This window comes from Lonchura striata, chromosome 3 (assembly GCF_046129695.1).
Source record: "Lonchura striata isolate bLonStr1 chromosome 3, bLonStr1.mat, whole genome shotgun sequence".
NCBI lineage: Eukaryota > Metazoa > Chordata > Aves > Passeriformes > Estrildidae > Lonchura > Lonchura striata.
In genome coordinates this window covers 70,288,444-70,311,076 of record NC_134605.1, presented here as the reverse complement: position 1 = coordinate 70,311,076, position 22,633 = coordinate 70,288,444, and the positions used below count along the sequence as shown (strand labels likewise).

Sequence of the window (22,633 nt, the reverse complement as noted above, 5' to 3'; positions counted from 1 at the left end):
TAAATTCAAACCAGGAAAAATTAACTTCAGCCCTCTCAAACTGTCACAGGAATGACGATGACAAAAAAAAAGAAAGTATAAACTCACATATCCCCTCAAACAAAAACTGTGTGTTAGGACATAAACTCCAGCCCTTTTCCCCCACAAAAATCCACAGGCAGAAACGTGATCCCAAGTGATTCACAAACAAACAAATAAGGCCATGTTTCTGTTGCTATAACATAACACACAGTACTTTTGTTTCTTCCCTCTGATGTAATTCTTATAACATTATTTTGGAACCTGACTATTTTAAACTTGGTTGCTACAACACGCTATAGTCATTACATGGATTCATTTCCTACTTTCCAACTGGCAAGACTACTTGTTTCAGTTTTATGAAGTTATATCATGGACAAAAGACACATAAAATATACTATAAATTCTAATAGTAGAAACTCCTTTAATGCCTTCCATTCCTTGAATAAAGGAAGGAGGACTGGAAGGAGGACTTCTCCCCACAATTACTCTAAAGGTCTCCATGGTTCCAGCTTTCTAAAGTTTTCTGAGCCTTATTTCTGAAAATGGTCTTTTCACATTATTACTCCTACTGAGAGACGACATCTGATTTCTTGCAGAGCCTCTCAATGACTTCCATACTATCTAAACTTACAAATAATCAGAAAGTGACAATCTTCCAGTGGACAATAAAACATGGAATACAAATCCTCTCTGGTATTTCTGGTTTTAACAACTGGGGATGAAGAACAGATGATGAATTGGCCCATTAATGCTTCAGCATCACTTCCATGAGGAAACCATGAGGTTTGGGGAAGACTTGCTTTTCCTGTAGATTAATTTTTAATTGCTGAAATATAGTCATACCAGACAGATCACATTCAGAAGCCAACTTGAAAAAAAAAAAATAGGAACTTCATAATGTAGCATTGAAATCACCCAAATCCTTTTAAAATATGCACACAGTATACCTTCATCTTCACAAACCACATTAAATAGCATTTAATGAAAGCATGTGGGCATCAGAGACTGGAAGGTCACTGGGGTATAAACTTTACCCTTTTATAACAAGCATGAACATCAGATGCACTGGTATATCAAAGGAACCTTTAATTTCTAGCTTATGAAAATATATGAATTTCCATAATAGAAAAACACAGTGGCTCTGTCATATTCAATCTCAAAGTTCAACACTAATTTAATAGGAAAACAATGGATCTTTAGGAGAAAAACCCCCATCCACTAACAAACGTATGCTAGCACAGTAATTTTTTCAAATGTGCAAAAGAGGCAATTTTTCCACTTGTGGCTTTGCTTGTGTATTTGGCCTAACAATTTTCATTTAGCTCTTAACAAGCTGAACTTTCTGTTAAGTCTGATTAAAAGCAGTCTTATCAAATCAGCTAATTATGGTGCTTTTACTACTGGCTAATCATTCATATGACAACCAGCCACAAAGAGTGTTGGCACGGACCATTTACCCTCAAATTGCCTTAATCTGGACTATGCATTTGCAGGATGGGTATACAGAAGCACAGCCTGCTACAAACCCAGTCCTACTTTATGACTGAAACACAGAATCTTTCTTTCTCTACTTTTTTTTTTTTTAGGTGCAATAGGTAATCTATTTCCAGAAGCAATGGCAACATATAGATGTATTGAGCCTTTGATTATCATTATTTAATGGAGAGTGCTGAACAGGCAGTTAATGAAAAATACAGCTGTCATACAAATAACTTTGTACCAGGAGTGTGAAGATCTACAAAAGAAATAATGGGAGCTGTTAGGGAGAATTATATTTTTCTTTAAAAAGTACAGATTCAATAAAATTAATTAATTGTACATGTTTAGTGGCAGCTATCAAATCAATCAGTTCACATTTATAGGATCATTTAACCAACAAATAATCAAAAATAATTTACACTTGATCTTGAAGAAATCTACTTCTAAAGGCAGTACTTCTTGAAACAAATTGGAAATGAAGGCTAAAGGGTTTGCTTGTTCATATTTTTAACTAGAAAAATAAACCTAAATCAGCGGTGCCATGGTGTATGACTTCCTTCTCTAGCTGGGAAAAAAAGAGGGGAACAAAACAAACTAGATGTAACAAAATATAAATGTTCATTTTATTGATAAACAGAGGATTACCTTCAGGACTTTCTTTGTTTTTCCCCAAAATGGAAGAGCTGCCATAGAATAGAACCAACTAGTGCTATTTTGAAGAAAGGAACTGGGGGAACAAGACAGGAATTGGGAACAACCATCACTTGTAATTTTTGTGGAAAAGAAATGAGAAAGATGAATGCAAAAGCTGGAGCTCCTGATGTTTCTTTAGGAGTAGCTGAGGATTGAAGAAAAGATAATTATGGCTCACCTGAAGAACTACCAGCAGCTGAAAAGGTCCTAGAGTTTCTCAGTTAAATTAAGTATTGAGGCAAATTTCTAAGCCTCATCTATCATTATAAGCAAAATCCAGGTAATTCACAGCATGTGTTTGATAAAAGCTCACATATATAATGAGTCTCACAGTTTTCCTATATGATCAGTTTTTCTTTCCTTAAATGTAATTCTTTCATTCAGCAACAGAGAAAAAAAATCAAGCTAAAGTGATTGTCAATGTCTGACAATTGGCAGGGACAATTCAAGGACAGCAAAGCAGCTGCTACAGATTTTAAACTTATTTTTTGTAATAGATACGATTTTTAAATTCACAGTGCTCCTTTATAGTCTGTTAGGTTTGTCTCTAGCAGGAGTTCCTTTAGGGCAAGCACTGCAGACAGTCTGCCTACCCTGAGGGAAACTAAGACACTCAGATGTGGGGTAAAGGAAAGATATTAATAATTTAAGACAGTGGTCTGCAACCCTAGGACAAAGCAATAGTGTAAGTATGGAAACATCTAACTCCGGAGCTCACATTAGTCCTCCCTGAACTTGTATTTTATAAATCAACAGATTTACAAAGTGCTGCAGAGGATACAGTGTTACCCATGTTTTCTGGAGGAGCTCTGAAAATGCTCATGGTTAATGATACCTCCTGCCACTGCCAGGACCTCCAAAACAAGGAGAGAAATCAACCAGGAGGCTGCATCAACAAAAGAGGCAGCACAGCAGGGAAGAACACTATTTGTAAGCTACAAAACACAGACCTCAGAGAGAGAAAAAGCCCAGGGTGAAGTACTTTTTCCATTATTCCTGTAAGGTAAAGAGGTTAACTTAACATTGCCAAATAGAAGATTCACTGAGTGAAAATCACTTCCAGTAACCCAAATATTAATTTTGATTACTCTTTGACATTGGTTCTCATTTTCATTTTATAGAAAGGCATATTTGGCAACTCTCTTCAGTGTTACAGAAGGAATTATTTTGAAACTATTTCCACATATTCAGTACTCTTTTCCTGAGTTGAGCAAACATTGACCTAACAGTCATTCACTAGTACATTAAACTTTGTATTCAATATTCACATGCATTATAAATCAATTGTATTTGAAAGCAGGAAAGAACAGATGTGAACTTTAAGAACTACCTTCATTTTAGGCTACTGTGTGCCCAAAGTGAAGCAAAGTGTTCTCTAGGTGTGCCATACTACATCTTTTCAAGGCTGACTGGCACTTGGATCTGGGCATTATACATTCAGTTTCACTGTCACATGCTTGAGAAAACAAGCTTAAGAACTCCCCAGTCTTTTATTTAAGCAGACTGAGTTGTACTGGAAGTTCTACTGAAACCTTCAGACTCCCTATGCAAAATACCAGAAATTATCAATATGACAAAAGCATATTAGTTTTCACTGTAAATAATTCCATCAGAAAATCCCAAACAGAATTGCCACCTACTTTGAGTACATTTTGTTTACAAAGACCACCCTACATGCTGAAATAATACGTTCTTCATAAGCACAAAAACCTGGATTCAACATAGATATTTAAATGAGAATCACTGCAAAAAAACCCAATTATTCAAGTGCAAGAGAATTTAATTAGCAGCCTCGCTTTTGCACCTTCATACTGCAGATTTCCTACTCAATCCTACTTTGCTTATGGTGGGAAAATATTTAGCAAAACTAAGTGTTGTAACATACAATTAAACATCCTTTACATATTTTTTTCCATACAAATACTATGAATGAATGAATGACAAGACCTCAGCTCCACTACAGCTGAAAACCCATGATCCTGACAATGGCTAGCTTGACTTCTTGAGCTAGGATTTACTAATACAATGGCTTTGTGTGGATGGATAGATAGATAGATAGATAGATAGATAGATAGACAGACAGACAAACACAACTGGCTAATATGTTTTACCTTCTAGACTGAGATCACCACTGTCAAACCCAACAAAGTGTAATGTTTAAAATTAAAAAAAAGTTAAGATCCCTTAAACATGAACTGCGAACCTGAAACCCAAATGTACAAATATTGATGCAACTCTCATCTACTGACAACTCTTCAAAAAAGCAGCAATATCTGATGGATATGAGCGTTTAAGCATATGAGTGTAATATTTACTGTTAGTGGAGAAAACTATTAAAAAATATACACTAGTGAAACTAATGCATGATGAGAAATGAAACAATATTTGGAAGAGAGAACAAACAGCACACATCTATTACTCCCATTCTACCTGATTACAGCATAAAGGGAGAGTGGGACCTACAAAAATAGATTCTCTCTTCCTCTTAACTGTACAAGACAGTGGTGGCTGACTGAGAACCATACTGAAGGCCACAGGGACAAGGAATAATATGGAAGTAATCAGAAGGAAAATTTCAGTCTATATATGAATCTGCAATGTAATTTCTTTCATGTCTTTTTACCTTCCAAAGTTAACTCTACCACAATAGCTCTGTGGGTTCATTCAGCCAAAATACACAATAAACTTTTGGTTTGGGTGTCTAAGAAAGGTTTACTTGATGGTGAGTATAGTAACAGAAAACTCTAGGGAGTACCAACATTTCAAAGTCATGCAACATGATGACGGTTTTTCAAGTCTATCACAACTGACTGGGCGATACAAAAACTAAGTTACCTAAGAGAGGCCAGCATTCCTTGAAAGACAAACATTTCTTGATAGGGTCAGTCAAACCAAGAATTTAACTCTGGTGCTTCAATCAACTGGAGCACTCCTGAAAAAAACTGTTTCCAATAGCAATAGAAAATGCTTTGGGAGCTAGTCTTCCTGGACAAAGCCACACTTCCTATAACCAGTACGTTTTGCAAATACTATCAAACATATCAACTAGGAAAAATATTTCTGCCTTTCTAACATCACTACTAATACTTTCTGCAGAAGTGATGAGAATGCCAGCCGTGGTGGTCAGTGCTTCCAGGAAGTCAAATGGATTTCTGCAGTGAACACAGGAAACGACACTGCTGCCACATCATAGCTAACTTCACAGGCATTCTGACCACAATTATAAAAATCACATCTTTCTACTGCAAAAATATGTTTTACGAAGTGTTATAGCAGGCTGAAAATAGAATAAAACTCAGTGAAAGCCAATGTGTTTTAGCTTCTAATCTGGCATTTGCAGGAGAAGGACTTTATGACCCCACGCCTGCAATAGATTAAGCAACTCGGTAAAACTTAAAAGATTATAGTAGAAGCTAAACTTTGGCCAGACCTTCTGCTTATCACTTTGAGTGTCCAGCTGCCTGCTGTTTTCAGACAAAGGTACCTCATTAGGCACTGTCAAGTAAATAGATACTATCATTTTTCTGGCTCAGAAAATAAAAATTAATTAACTTTTGAAAAAAGTTGCTAAAAAACTACTCCTAGTCACTCAGAGCACCTTCAATTACAAAAGAAGGACAATTTTAAGGTCACCATTCTCTTAAGACAAAATATGAATTGGCAATAACAATTCCATCAACTACAGGCTGGAAAAATTCCTATGTCTACGCTGAAATTGGTCACCTACATAGGAAGGCAGATGCACAACACACCTGGAGTTACAAGATGTGTTAGTGAACTAAGCTATCTCAAGCTGATAAAGAAACAGAACTATAAAGACGCCAATGTTATCCGACATCTTAAACAAAAAGCATGTCATCTTGAAAGTGCTCTGTATCACATTCTTGGACCTTAAAATGTCTAGAGATCTACACCAAGCAGGCTGCAACAGAACAAAATGTGGTCTTTTAGCCAGCCTTTATATTTCTGTAATAATCCAGGAAAACTGTAACCATGTCTACTTAAGCATTTATCACCAACAAATAATTCTGACAGAACTAAAATATAATCATTCCTCCCGCAGGCTAATGAGAGAATGGCTAGAGCTAAATGGTATCCCATAATAATTTTACGTGTATGAAGTGTTCCATTTCATTTAGTGATATTATAAAAGTGATGCATTGGCCATAATGTTTATTGTTTACAATCTGCAGCAGGCTATACCCTTCTCAAGGGAGATTAAGTAATCAAGAAAATGTTATTCACACTATGTATTTGAGAAAAATAGATCACTGTGCCAATTACAGACTCTTTGCTATACTAAGAAGGATGTATGCTAGCCTAGAAAGGAGACTGGAAAGAGAAATGACAAGAGACTTGTTTGCTTCTCAAGAGAAAAGGAGGTCATACAATCATGCATTGAAAAAGTTTTGCTTTAGTCCAGCAAAGCCTGAAGAGGAAAAAACCAAGAAATTCTACTTTTGAATGGCTGCTGAAGACACTTCATTATAGCAAATCTTAAAGCTCTGAAAAACCATACAGTGACTCACAGGACTACAAACAGAAAGACCCAGTAGTAGCCAGATTGCAATTTTGTTCCCAGAGTACCCATTAGAGGCAATATTTCTTAATGAAAACATTTCTTTAAAGTATTCTTTGTTAATATTGCTTATACACCACTTTCCACTGAAAGATCACAGTGATCGATACAGGCTGCAATGAATGAAGTGCAACATCTCCAGAAAACAGATGCTACATTATTCATTTCACAGATAAGTAAATGCAAGTATGAAAAATTAAGTGACTTGCTCTAGTCAGAGAGCCAAAAACACAGCTGTGAATCTAATCCAGATACCCCAACTTCCAATGATCCATCAACCACTAGACATTAGCCTTGCTAAAATTAAAGGTAACTTTTTCCTCACATTTTGCCCTCCTTCTAACCAGTCTGGCAAAGCTAGTACAGGGGCTGTTCACTTCATGTGGCTGACTTTTAAGAAGCCAAAATCTTAGAAATAAAAATTAATAAACATAAGCTCAACTTTACCATACAGACTACAGAACTCCCAAATCCATCACTGTAGGGCTCAGTTATCTGTCTCTGCCCTTCCAAGAGGAGGGTCAGCAACAGCTCTCAGATTTAAAGCTGCTGGCCAGGCACAAGCTTGGTGGGAGGTATCAGGGTCACACATCATCCCAGAAGAACACCTGCTACAGTCCTGATTCACAGCAGGCACTTACACCCAGGAGCTGCCAGTGCTGCATCCAAACAAGAGGAAGAAATGGATGGGATCATCAGGGAAACGTATACTGGCCCAACAGCTGCTTCTCTACATGTCCTGTTTCACATGCACAGATACCTTTCAGCTGCCTTCTTCAAGGCTCTCAGCACAGGCATTGCAATGCAACAGCCTAGTGAGCCAAAGCTTGGCAAAATGTTAAAAACACTCATCAACACTCTGGTTACACTAAAGGCTTTCTGTCTGGTGGCAATTATGTCCTCTGCTGTCTCGGCTCAGAACTTATTCCATGCAGACAAACATTGATAGAGAACTCTCTACTTTAAGAAACCCTTAATGGTCACAGGAAGACTTCAAAAGTTGGCAAAGCCTTTAGGCAGGAAGGGAGGATAGACACAAAACCACTGATGACAAAATGACACCAGTCAATGAAAGTTAAAGAAAATTGTTTAGACATGGCAGCAAGCAATACATTTGATTGTCACCTATAACCTCAAAAGTAAATGAGTAGAAAATTGAGAAACAGCACATGCAACTAATCAATTTTACAGCACATATTTTTCAGTAGTTTCCACAAACACAAAAATCTTCTTAAATGTTGGAGTACTTCTCAGGTATATATAGCATTTACTCACTCAGAGTCTCAGAGATTAGAGTTCTGGAATGTATCAATCACTTAAGTACTTTTTAAAAAATCACCAAATAAAGTATTTTAGATACCCACACTTTAAAACATTTGTCTGAACACACAACAGGAAACCTTTGCTACTTTTTAAGAATGAGTAATGAGACACATTTAAAAGGATTGAAAAAAAATCTTAGTATTGAAAAATCATGACCTGTTTCCTAAATTGCTGTGATAAGTCAGGGCATAGATCTCTGATTCAAAACTAAAATCATTCACATTTACATTGAAACATACAACACTTAAATTTCAGAAACAAATTATCAAGATCATTGAGAACTAATACGGTCAAATTTCACCTTATTTTAATATCACATCATAAAATAAGGTGAGCAAGGTACAATTTGTACATTACTGTGGGTGTACTAAAACTTATCAGCAGGATATTAACTCTTCTTACAACACAAAGGTCAAGGCCATCGGAACAAAGCCCTTGGAAATATCAGTGAAACCACAAAAGAAGATCCAAAGTAAGGGCACAGTTTCAGTTTTATATGAGTAAATACTTTTTCTTTCCAGCACAACATAGCAGTTTAGTACTGTATTATGAAACATATATGAATTTTAAAAAAGAATGTATTTAATCCTGCTGAGCCTGGGCATGACTATATTCCTACTGGTCTTCCACAAGCCACAGGCTTGCAGAATTAAGCCTGAAGCAGCCCACTTAAAATAATAATAAAACAAAACCCAACAAACCCTTACATCACAGCTCCACCACAAAATTTCCAACCATGTCCCAAAATACTGCATTTAAGATTCACAAACAAACCAGCAACTCTTCCACACACTGAGCAGGCACTCTAAAGTTGCACTTTAGTGCTGCATGTCTCTGCGACACTTCTGTGACTGCAGTGCAAACTGAAGAGCCCAAACACATCGTGCTTCACTCCTATTCCCTCCATTTTCATCTCATCCCTCCTCACAACCTTCAGTTATAAAAAGTTCAACAAAATCCCCTCTACCACCATTTTCTAAAGTCAAGTATTTTCCATTTTTATTAGCAATTTCATTTGCTTCTTGCAGAAAAGTCTACTCAAGGCCAATGTCTAAATCCCCCTTCCTGAAAATTATTTTTCTTTAAAAAAGCTATTTGCCCCACTTTCTGTTCACTCAAGACAACCAGATTTAGAGACAGAGTTTGAAAAACAAATCTTGTTTTTATATCATTACAACACTGTGGATTTGCCAAGGACCACTAAAGAGCTGCAATTTCCGTTCCTTGAAGGAAAAGCTGAACATCCACTTTAAACAAATGCTCATTTTTGTCTTACACCTGTTAAAAAATACTGTACATACTAAACTTGGATTCTATTAATGTTGCTAGAGCTGCAGTTATAGCAAACACAGATCTACCAAACAAAAAACACCAAAACCCCTAAAACCAAACAAAACCCACAACCAAACCACTCAAATCCACAACCAAAAGACTTCGGAAATTTGCACTTTTATTTCTTCCTTAATTTTGGTGTCTGGAGTTTTATTGTATAAAAAACCCACTGCAAATCAGTTCTTGTTTTACAGTCAGAGAAAACCCTGCTCAACAATCCCAGTTTGTGCTTATTGGCAGGAATGCAAGACTTCCATTAGTTTGCCTTAAGAATGAAAGCGTAGATAAACAGCTTAGCAACCCTAAAATTCTCAACAATACACAAAAACTCGCAGTCCCCAGCTGGATATTCCAAAACACTTGGTAATAAAATACACAGTTCCGAGCAGGGTCACCTCGAGTTTTTAAACCGAGCAGCCTCTCTGCTTTTTCCCTTGCTTTCCTTGCAATATAGTTCTTAATTATAGCATAATACAAAACTGTTAGCGAGGCAGCCGCACATTTCAAAGGAGTTTTCCCCGCCCGCCCCGCACCGCACGGGGGAAGCGCCGCACGTGGCGTGACAAGGAAGCAACTTCCGAATGACAGCGGATAACCGCAGGGAAAACCTGCCGCGGCGAGGAAACGAGGATCCCGGAGCGGAGGCGAAACCTCCCGCCCCTGGAGGCAGCCTTGCCCTGGGGACGCCCCACTCGCGGCACGAAGCCCAGAACTTCCCAGGAGCTCTGCCAAGGCTCCCGCGGGCGGCCCGGCCCCGCCGTGCCCCCCGGCTCCCCGCAGCGCTCACCGGGCCGTGTCCAGCAGCGGGTGCTTGGTGCCCACCAGCTTGCGGACCTGCATGGCGATGTTGCTGAGCTCGTCGCTCAGCAGGCACCGCAGGCTCATGAAGGACGTCGGGTAGCCCACGATCTTCTCGGCCTCCGACACCACCTGGCTCCAGGGCGGGCCGCCCGAGGACAGGCACCGCAGCCCGCCGGCGCCGCGCACCCCGCGCCGCAGCAGGGCACCCCACATGCCGCCTCCCCGGGGACGCTCCGCTCTCCCACTACGAGCTCCGGCGGGGCCGCACACGCCGAGCGGTCGCGGACGAGTCCCGCTGCCGGAGGAGCGCCCTGCCTGTGTCCCAGCCGGCCCTGCCCGTACCCCGCGTTCCCCCCGGCGGCGGCGGCCGGAGCGGGCTCATTGTGCCCTGGGGGCCGCCATCTTGGGCGTCGCAAACCGCGGCGCGCCGTAAAGCGAGGGCGGCGGGGCGGGAGCTGCGGGCGCGCGCCCCGGTGCCGTCCGCCCTCAGACTCCGCGGGGATGAAGCGTCTCCGCTTCTCTGCCCTCTCTGCACTTGTCCCTTCCCAGAGCCGTGGCGGGGGATCCCGCTGGAGGGGGAACGCTCCCCGCGCCTGGTCCGGGCTCCCGCGTGCCCCACAGAGCGGGATGTGCTCTGCCTGCGGCCGCGGTTCTACAGGGGCCAGCGGGGAAGAGAGGTCAGGGTCCCACCTAAAGTGTTCGGCCTGTAGTCTTTAGCTACACAGGCATGATTTCTCTGGATTTTGGGTTTTGGGGGTTTTTTGTTTGTTGGTTTTTGGGTTTTTTGGGTTTTTTTTTGTTTGTTTGGTTGGGTTTTTTTGGTTTTTTTTTTTTTTTTTTTTTTTTTTTTTTTTTTTTTTTTTTTTCTGTTAGGATGGTCAGGCATTGGAATAAATTGCCCAGAGAGGCGGTGGAAACTCCAAACATGGATGTGTTCAGGAGGCACCTGGATCTGTCACTGATGCGGTTTAGGGGCGACAGTGCTGGTCTGATGCTCGGTCTGATGCCTGATGTTCTGAGACTGTCTTTTCCAATTTTGATGGTCCTATACTTCTGTAATTGCAGTGTATGGGCATACATTTTTGCTTCTTCCTGGAGTTGTCTGGGGCGTGGCACCACCAGCCCTTATTTACTGCATGCTCTTGCACTGTAGCTGTGTTGTAGGGTGCTCTGCTGTGAGCCAGCTGAGGGGGTTATGAGCAGACTCCTTGTGAGCTGAGGAGGTACTTTCAACCAAACAGTGAACATACAAAGGAGCAGCTAATTTTGCGTGCCCAAGTGAAGACTTCAGGGTCCCACAATTCCACTGTGGGGTCTGCTGTATATTGTGTAGTGTTTCCTTAATTCTGAGCACAGCCGTCACCAATGCCTCTTTGCAGGTACCTGCCCCCAAAACTTTTGTGAATTCAGAGAATAGATATTCTATTTCAGAGAATAGACTTAACAGAGGAGAAAAAATCACCGGCCATCTTCAGAAATTAGGTTCAAGTGACTTCCTCACATACAAGGAAGAATATGATGTGTTCCATCTTTACAATCACTGACATCCATTCCTTCTATATCTTCAAGGCTTTGTTGCAACCAATCAGGCAAAGCTTTGAGGAGAAAACTGTTCTATTGACTACATTCCTGTTGAAAATGAGGATGTTACATTTCTTATCTTTGGAAATGCAAGATAGGGATCACTTTATTTTGTTTGCATTATTTAAGGAGAGTTACATTGAAGGATACTACTGTAAAAGAAGAGGCAAATAGAAAACAATCCCATCACAAAGGAAGATGTCCAGGAAAGCACAACATAACGCTTGCAGATACAAGGGAGAAGCTGCTGAAGAGGAACACCCTTACCTGTTTTTCAATAACAATGACAAGATGTTTATTGTTCTGACACCTGAGACAACTCCAAAATTCTAAAAAGTACTATCCTAAGGAAGGGCTTTGACTGTGGAGTCAACAACACCTAGACTTGCCTGTGGTGTCTCATAAGTGGCCTCTCCCAATGGAGAGGGGAAAAACTAGAATAGACAAAACCTGTGGGAACTGGAAAGGTAACTTAAGAGTTAAGTTTCTGGTGTCAAATCTTTACTTTCTGTGCTGTCTCTGTGAGAATAAAGCTTTGCCACTGAGGCAGTTTAGTTAGCTGGTGTCACAGAACAAACTGTTGCTAAATAGGGAGTTTCAGCTCATAAACACAGTTTAGAAATGACAGAATGCAGTGGCATGATTCTGTGCAGAAAGCCTAAGTTAATGAAAATTGCCGGAGGGATGCACTTAAGAGGAGCTACTAAGGCACCTCATCCTGTAACAGTGACAAGTTCCTTGATTCATTTTCTGAACCATATCCATTCTTGCACTTAATATGGTTAGTGTTCTGTGAAAAGCTTAACATGATTATACAATTAAAGTCTGCTTAAAATAATACATATAAACTGGGGAGAATTAGGGTTCTGTGGGCAATAAACCCACCATCTCCTAATGTGTGAGACTTTAACTTTTTAAAATTGCTGTTCTTTATGTTATTCTAAAAATCTGAATGCCTCTGCACTCTTTATGTAGAATTCTTCTAAGTCCAAGTGGTTTAGAACTAGGGCAAGACCCTTGATATCCACAACACTGTACACTATCACTAGGGCTTCCTCAGGATTCACCATCAGTAGGTTGATGTTCTTTAAAAGTAGCAGTCACTAGAGGAATAAAGCAAATATTTTTCAGTAATTTTCCAGCTTTTTTATTATTATTTCTTGACCACAGAGAGTCTTTAAGAAGATCATACTGTAATACCTAAGGACTTTCTGACTCTCACTCTCAGCCCAATGCCTTCATCCCCCTCCCTACTCTTAGCAACCTAAGAGTCTTACTTCAGTACTTCATTTTTGACTCCTGGTCCAAGTTCATAATTTCTTTCTCCCAGTCTCCTCGCTTCTTTGCTTCAATGTCACACCCTATCCCTACAGGCTACAGTTCTTTCAATCTTGTCACAGCCTTCTCATTTCACCACCAATAACCCTCTTGTCTGCATAGCCTGCACCCATAGGCTCTCCTTTATCATACATTTTTATGGGTGGGACCCTCCAAATCCTTGGCAAATCTTTTGCCAAATTTCAGGTTTAGAGACTGGAGAGTTTCTCAGTCATGCAACCCAATGATATTTTTTAACACAAGGAGAATGTATTTTTTTGCTAACCTCATTTTTCAAACTGAGCGGACTATTTTAAAAATCAGCTTCAGGCTGGCACACCAATCCCAGGAAAAAAATCATTACAAATTAGCTAATATTTGACAGTTACAGGCATCAAATACCAGGGTCTATAATAGGCAATGATGGGCCTACTTACCCATAGGCATTGCTGTTTGCACTGCCTGTTTCTGAAACAGAGCTTCTCAGTTTTTCTCTCAAAAAAACCCCATCAGAAGCAAAAGTATGATGTACTTACCATATCATAAGTTGTATACAAAACCATATGCTTTTTTTTCCTTTGCTCATTTCCCCACAGGATTGGAGAGAAAAAAATGAGCACTCTTGCAAGAGCTTCAGTGACTGTACAATAGGTATGTCTATTTCTTTAGAGTCTTTAGCAGAGAAGAAAACTGAAACTCTTTTTCTTTTTCTGTATCAATTCACTTTTTAAAGCCTCCTCAGGAGGAGAAAGAAGCCACTGGAGGGGGCCAATATCAAAGTTGAAGAACAAAGATGACAGGTCAAGAGACACTTCTGTTTACATCAGCACACTCTGGACCAACGTACCAGAGAATGCATCAAAGCCACTAATAATGCCAACTCTGGATCTCTTTTCTAGCAAATGAAACATGGAAATATTTTCCTGACTGCCATCTAAACTAAAACAATTACAAAGCACTCTTGTGATTGGGAACATTTGAACTTTCAATTTTTCATAGTTACCCTGGCCTTATCCAAAATAAACAATGTCTATAGGAGAATGAGACCAGCAATGTTATACATTGTAGTAGCTGTAACCTGTCTGCATAACCAAATCTTCTAGATGCTGCTTAATTATTTAATATGTTAAATCCCAGGTGCACTCTAAGACTGTTTACAAAAATAAAAGTGAACAGAAATATGTCTGTCCCTCCAAAGCACCCATGTAGTTGTTAGCACAGGCACCTATCCCCCCCACTCACCTTTCCCTCCTCCCAAGAACTGATTTATTCCATGGCATCCTGGGAAAACAGAGTTATGATCATTTCCATTTTGGAAGTCAGGAGGTTTAACAGAGAGGTTGTGTGATTTGTCCAAGGCTGTGCAAAAGCCCTAAGGCAAACTGAGAAAAGAATCCACTTCTCTTGACCTCCTTGTCTGTGTCTTGTCTGCAAGGCTGCCTGTCTTCCTAGCAGCTGACAGAACTACTGACAAGGGCGAAGGCCGTATTGATCCTGTAGTTAGACGCTGAAAAAACACCATTATTTAGCATCAGTTGGTTTCAGTAGGAGTCACATCCCTTGGACAGAATTTGACACTTAGAAGTATTATTTTTTAAGTTTAATTATACCTACTGTAATACCAATATCAGAACTTGATAAGTTGCTGGTTAATAAATGACAACAAATGCAAAAGTTTTTTTCAAAACAAATAACTGTATACGCAGGGATGCTTTGACAGAGAAGGTGTATGTAACTCTTTTCACTCTGCACACCAGGCTCAGGGATTCAATAGCTCATCAGGGATATGGGAAAGCAAAAGATCCCGCTGGGTCTCAGCAGCGCCACACAGGCAGTGGGACAAACCCCTCCTGTGCCACATGCCCTCAGAACGCAGCTGCCTAATCAGTCAGCACTGCAAAAGAAAGCAAAATCAATTTAAATCCCTCCATTTCAGCAAGCTGAGTATGAACACGAGTAGACGAGTGTGCAGCTTGATAACGCGCCCCCTTTGTAGAGCCACTGTTTTTTCACCTCCCCACCCAATTTCCATTGTAAGAGCCTCTAAGGCCATCTCCTCTGATAGGCAGTGCTCCACTCAGGGGAATTTGGACAGACACTCAGAACAGCAACGTTTTGGAGCTAGTAATCGACAATAGAAGGAAGAGGAAGATAAGCGCATTGTTAGTTTCTGCTCATACGCAATCAAAGCAGACAAAGCATCCATCATCCTGTACAATATTAGTCTTTAAATATTCAGCTTTATCAGTTCCCCCATTCCTAATCCATCATTAACCACGCCATGAAGTCTCAGATGATTAGCCCCACCTCTGCAGCTCAGCAAACCATTAACTATTTATTATTGGTATTTAATTGAACATCAGTAGTAGTAGAAAACTCCAACCAGACACACTTCAGAACCAGAACAAAGGAGATGGTCCCCTGCCTAAGGAATTCATGTTTTGGACAAGAGTGAAGTGCAGCAAAGAGAAAGTGGACAGCTATGCTGAACAAAGGCTTACCCATGTACCCTCTATTAAATTCCACACCCTACAAATTTCTAGATATTTTATGGATTTATTTTCAATTAGTTCAATCTCCTTATCCCTTAAAATTATGTGATTTGGATGGGTCTTGCAAGAAAAAAAAAGGTAATTTTTATGTTAGGTGAAAAATGGTTTCAAAAACTCTTTGAAATCATGGAACAGTTATGAGGTAGTGATAGAAACTAGGGGTTATAGTCACAGGAAACTGGCAAACATACACAACATGCACATTTTATGGGGACTTAAATAAATGGAACTGGATTTCTCAGTTAAAATGCTTACTTCTTGGGGATTAAATATATATAATTTATGAAGTGCTATTTATATTTTGCTGCTTTCTATTCACATGCATAATCAAAACATAGATACAATTCTAAATATTTTTTTTTTTCTGCTAGTAGTCCTGTGTTTGGACACCTTTTTCTGTCTTCCTCTTTTTTATTACTTAGACTGAAAGCTAAGGCTAGCTGCACATTTCCTCTGAAGTAAACTTTGTAGAAGAAATCAGTGTCTTTGTTACCTCCACCTGGGTTTCTGTACCTTTCTATTTGTGAGCTCCCTTTGAAACATGCCTGAAAGATCCAGTTCCCAAGAAAGTCACTACCCACTCTCTGAGCAGAGCTGCACAGCACAAGCACTCCGCACCAGAAACTCAGCACTGGCTTGTTGTTTACTGATCAACTTTAAAGCCCAGAGCACTGGAGGAAACAGTTTTCTAAGGGACTTCTCTGTGCCCACTCACTGCCTTGCTACCTGGTGGCGAGTAATGCCAGTCTGGGAACCAAGCTCTATATGTAAAAGTGAACATGGATAATACAGAAAATGTTTTTTTCAATTTGAGTTGGAAAACTCAAGTTAAAACCATTTGAATCCATCCTTGTAATTCAGTGTCTGAACAGAATAATGCATTTTAAGTAGCACTGACTAAACAGCTTTAAGAAAATGAAAAAGCTATCCATCTATAATATACTGTGCTATCTGTATGCTTTACCCCAGTCTAGGTAAACGCTTCTGTTAAAAATAGGTATTTCCCAGTACTGTTCCCTCTGCCTTTGAATTTATCCTGATGTCAATCTATTGGAGACAAAGAATGATGACTCTCAGGGTACAAAGGGTGATGCATTTATATTTACCTAGCACACGACTCACTTGCATTTGTTCTCCTTTTAATCCCTGTAATTAAAATGCCTGCCTGCCTCTTCAGTATGTGCTCTAAAATAGTTTCTATCTGGACATCACAGCAATCATAGTTACTGCTGCAGGAGGACAAGAGGAAGAACAATTGACTTAGGCCAGCACAGCTAAGTAACCTATGGAAGGAAAAACATAAGCTACTAATGCAAAATAGAATATGAGAGCATTGAGTCAGATGAAAGGAACATTTAAAGTAGTACAGCCTGTCTTGCACAAGAGCCAGAATGAAATTATTACGGCAATAGATGAGAAATGATGCAAATACGGAGAAATAAGTTCTGTGGTATATCCACCCAACTTACACCTGACTGCACTTTGGAGACTTCTTGAGCCAGATGCTCTGTCAAGTCTATCATGTTTTGTAAATGAAAATTGAATGATTTCTCAGATCTTCCAAGTCTGGCTTTTCCAAGCTCTTGAATCTGTTTGGACCTATTTCCCTTCAAACATCTTGTGGACAATGTGTTCCCCAGTTTTTTTAAATGTGTTATGTGAAAGAAACCCACTTCATTTCATTTGTTTTAAGCTTCCTATCTGCAGTCAGAACCAATGAGGAATGCCCAAACTAGTCTAAAAAAATCTTGAACAACATCTCCATTCATTTCTATTTTATTAATTCCCCTCATCTTCCTTCTTTCCTCTGTAATGCCCTCTTTCTTTTTTCCTAATTTCTGGAGGGTGCCAAAAGCTCTAGAGGCATCTAATTTACAGATGTATGCCTATCACATACCAAAATTCAAATGATTGAAAGCATAGCAGTCCTTCAGGGGCAGAGTCTTCTGCAATGATGTCGCTTACTTGTAAGTTTAGTCTTGAACTTTGGCGCCTCAGTTGCTTTCTGAACTCTTGAATTACAGTGACCTGATTTTCAGAGGTGCTTAGCACCCACCAAGTCTCCAAGGGAGCTGCAGGCACTCCACAAGCACAAGAGAACACTTTTATGCAAAGCATCTGCCTGACTCTGGGCACTCAAGTATTAAATTGTTACTCTGGATTCAGCTTCACAGTGTAGTGACACAGGAAATCATTAGCCCTGGAGTGAAATTAAGAACCTTAGGACTGGCAGTACAACCCTTACTTATGGTGATTTAAGCTAAGTAGTACTCTTTATTTAAATATTACTAAATGTGAATCTTCCCATTTTTTTTTCAGGATCAGTGGCAAATGCTACAGAGGAGAATCATCCTACAGGTTTCACGTACCATAAATGTACATATTTGCTATACGAGGAGTCCTGCTGAAACATCTGATTTTCAGCTTTGTATCTGTTTCCACAGTAAAAGACCAAAACTTCAACTTATATTTTCACCTGCACAATCATCTAATAGATACACTTTCCATCTACCCTATAATTTTTTTTCTTTCTCTGTTCCTCTCTTGGAACTTGTTCAGACCTATTCTCTAGCCAAAAGTGGGTGGGTTTTTTTCTCTTCAGTGTACTCCTCTTTGCATTTCTTTTTGCTTTCTTGCCACCTTTCTATGTGTCAGCCTTGTTCCACTTCTTCTCCCCGGTGGCATTCAGAACTCCTGCTACTTTCATACACTCTCACCATTTTAAGCTGCTTTCCCACATGCTGCCTTTCACAGAACACCTTCTATCCACTGATTTCCAAAGCACAGATGCTTGTTCGCTTTCCATGATGGCAACAACAGCTCTAAAGGAAACATATCGTTTCCCCTCCTGTAATTCACGCACAAATGCCTGGCATGTGCTGCCTGGAGAAAGCCTTTCAACTTTGAATTTCCTTGCTTTTGTGGAATCTGTGAAAAAGTCTGATAAATTAAAGCTTTGGCAGTTATTTCAAATAACTTTATTTGCAGCCAGCTGAGGCAAAATCTGCCAATGGTGCCATCCCCGTGTTCTTTCAAATGTTATTGGTGTTTCATGAGGGAGCTCAAAGTCAAGCTGGTTCAAAGGGAGGCTCACATTTCATTTTTTTCCAAGAAGGGTATCTTACACGTTCTAATGGTGACAGGAGGACTGTCTTACAAGACATAAGAGCTGAGTTCTAGTTGAGGCCATGACTCTCTTCCAATACATGTGTTTTGTCACTTTATCTCTCGCCTGATGATTTCTCATCTGTGAAACGGCTGTAATATTAATGGCTGGTAGTTGTAATATTAGTTAACAACAGACAAGAAGACAACAACTAATCATATGGGTGGCAAGGTTTTGGTGTTGGCCTTGGACCTGGTTTTAGAGTTGGCAGTTTGGGCAAAGCCAGTGAACCTCAGTCTGCAGCTCCTCACACCAGGACTCAAGAGACATCAGCTGTGACACACAGCATGCAGCTGGCAACTTCTCACATTGTCCCAAAGGGTGAGAGGAAGAAATAATACAGAGCCTTGGCTTTGCAAGCCACTGCTGCCTGAGCTTGCAGGAACCACCGTGCACCTGGGGACCTCCAGTGATACTCAGAATAAACACCAGCATGGCACGGTTTGCCACGTGCATGAACAGGATTTCAGTGCATGCTAATGAAAATAAGCATGGTGTTCCTGACCCTCTACACCCAGAAGCTGTCCAAAGCCAAAGTCTCATGGCAAGTCTTTGCTGAGCCACCTAGGTGGATAGAAGTTGTATGTGACTGTTTCCCATCTACACCCTATGGTGACCTGAAAACAAATGGTGAGAACATGTCAATTCTACTTTAACCAGTAGCACTGTGAAAAGAAATCAGTAACTACACTTGACTTCAAGAATCTTGGATGAAGAAGGGTACAAACACTGGTCATATTTTGAGGCAAAAGATCCTGCCTGTGTAGAGAAGGATTCTCAGGACTGTCTTTGAGCAAAATCTACTTATGGTAAGAGACATAGATTATTATCATTAATGTTACATACGTGATTTAATTAGGAAAAGCCACACAGTACATGAAAAGAAAATATTTCCAGCTAATAGTATTACTAATTACCTAAAAGATCATAAATCAAAACAAATTTAATAAGATGCAGGAGAAAAGGCTGACACAAAACTCATGAATTTCAGCAAAGAAATGTGAAATCCTGCATGCAGATCAGAACAATATTTGCGGTAACAAAGCTGGGGAAGCAGCTAAAAAGCAGCTTTGCAGGGAAGGCCTTGGGGACCCTGGTATTCAACAATCTGAACATGAGCCAGCAGTGCAGCCTTGCAGCAAAGATTCCTGGAGTGCATTAGGAAGAGCACTACTGGCAGGTTAATGGATGTGATCCTTCCTCTCTACTCAGGTCTGGTGAGACACACCTGAACTGCTGGGTCAACATTTGAGCTCCACAGTATAGGAGAGACATGGACACACTGGAACAAGGACAGAGGAAGGCCATGGAGATGATAAAGTGACTGAAGCATCTAATCTTTGAGAGGCTGAGAGATTTGGGATTGTTTAGCAAGGAGAAGAGAAGGCCCAGGGATATGGGGCCTATACACATATTATCAATGTGTATAAATACCTGAATGGAGGAAGACAAGTAGAAAAGACAGAACCAGGCTTTTTTCAGTGAGAGGACAAGAGGCACAAATCAAAGTACACCAAATTCCATGTAAACATAAGAAAAATCTTTTTTTTTTTTTTACTATGAATGTGGTCAAACACTGGAAGAGGCAGCCCAGAGATGCTATGGAGCCTTCATATTTACTCAAGACATGACTGGACACAGAACCAACCTGTTCTGCTTTGAGCAGGGAGGTTGGACTGTATGATCTCCAGAGGTCCCTTCCAATCCCAGCAATTCTTTGATTTGCTAAATACGTCCCATTCTAGTCCTGAATATATCTGTTATGCATGCCCAAGATACATTTGGATTTTTGACAGACTTCTCACCACATCAATGTGAAGGCATTGCCATTGTATATTAGGATGTGTAAAATCTTGTAAATATAACTGAGAAGATCAAGAGATTGAATCACATGTCATGTAGGATTCTGGGGGATGCTGGAAAACAAGCATTGCAGTAGAAGAGTAATTGTCAAATAATGACATGTCAAAGCTCAACTTTTACCAACTCTAAATCATTTAGTATATAACAGTGTAGTTCCCTTGACATGTTTCTTTTGGTCTTGGAAATAAGTGAATAACCCACTGTATCTTGTATATGCAATGCAGGGGGTAATTTGGACAAAATGATGTAATGTTTTTGAAAACATGACAAGAAAATTAAGGATGAAGAAACTCCAGAATGACTTTATGAATGAAAAGGATCTGAAATTGCTTTCCATCCCTTGACAGATGTTACTTAAACTGACATACTATATCATGCAACAAAGCTTACAGGGGAAATACAGGGTTATGAGAAAATGTATAAACCACTATCATTATTGTAAAAAATTATTTTATTCTACACAGAGAGACAAAAAGAGTAAGGATACTTTTTAGGAAGAACTTGATGTAGAGTATTGTACCAGTATTTTCAGGAATTAGCAAAATGAATCTGTTAAAAAAATAGTAAAGTTAAAATGAAGGGAGAACTTTCTGCTGTATCCCAATCCTACACGATCTTTCCCCCTTTTCTCCTGCCTTTGTACATCTGGAAGAATTGCCTGTTTTTTAAAGTAAAACCAAGAAGACTCTCTCCTGCCTTGTTCTGTAAAGAGAAGTAAAATAATCAGAAGGGGAGGAAACAGTTGTTGTCAAGAAATGGTAGGTGAAGAAATGAACATACCTTGGCTATAAATATTCTCAGTTCACCTTAGAGGGAGATTTACAGCTTAGGACTGTTGCAGCAAGCACAAGCCTCCACCCTCACCGGTTTTGCTTCCAATTTTGACAGTTCCCTGCTTTTGATATGTGTAAAAAACAGAGGCACAGCACACAGGGGGTTAGGAGGATGCCTCAGTACCTCAGACCTTCTCCAAAGCAGCCTTTGGAGATCAGAATTTTAGGTGTCAGCCCCAATGAAAGAAGAAACCCTCAAGAAAGTAGGGTTTAGAATATGCTCTTACCAACCTGTGCGACAGAGCAAGTAGAGCACCATTTTGGACTAGGTGAAACTTCAAAAATTCGCAAAATCTCTTTTTAAAAGATTAATTTTATTCTGGGGTACAGACTATAGCTGTAATGAAGATGCAAACCCATAGTTAGTCACAGCCAAGTTCAAGTCTGGTATAATGTGTCTAAGTTTTTTGGTCCTCCATAGGTCCTTTATTTTTTTCTACCTGATTTTTGGCATTGCATTCAATATGAAAGCATCAAAGAAGAGTCACTGAATAACCTGAGTAGATAGATAGAGTGTAGCAGTAGACAGATGATAAAGATTTTTCCCCACAGTCGATACTGGTGTCCGGGACACATTTTTTACTAATTTGTTTTTAATGCATTGCTACCTTATAAAAAGGTTTATTATTGATTGATTTTTAATAGCATGGGTGTTCTCTTTTGCTAAAGACTTCTTCTTGCTTACTTTTGTTGTAAGGAACATGAGAAAATAAACAAGAAACAAAAAGGCATTTAAACAGAACACTTGGAAGTATTTAACAAAGAATCATAGAAACAAGTTAACTTTTCTTTCTGTTTATCAAATCATGTGAGGATTCAGGCCAAAAAAGCAATTGTTATTAATAATTTAATAAGTTAAATAAAGTTTCTCCCTTTTTGCCAGAAGTTTCAAGAAGCATTAACAGTGTTAAGGCACTCTCTTGCCATTAATTCATACAGATTTGACACTGATATTCTAAAGCAGAAAAAAAATCATATTCATCAATGTTAAAATATCTCCAAACATTTCCAGACCTTTGTATTTAGAAAGCCGCCACTACTCCCATTTCAACTGCCATACTGAGCCTGCTTTGCAAAAGCTACCTCTTGATGT

General features: G+C 39.7%; 1 protein-coding gene across 3 annotated transcripts in view; it reads right to left on the bottom strand.

Annotated features, from left to right (window-relative positions):
- The window catches only part of PDSS2 (decaprenyl diphosphate synthase subunit 2), a 111,105-nt gene extending 100,471 nt beyond the window's left edge, over positions 1–10,634 (bottom strand). For all 3 annotated transcript variants that reach the window (XM_021553810.2, XM_021553811.3, XM_021553813.2), the window contains exon 1: positions 10,215–10,634. In XM_021553810.2, the coding sequence (XP_021409485.1) occupies positions 10,215–10,441 (227 nt within the window). In that variant the 5' untranslated portion in view covers positions 10,442–10,634. The remainder of the gene's footprint in view (positions 1–10,214) is intronic.
- Between the last annotated feature and the right edge of the window lie 11,999 nt (positions 10,635–22,633).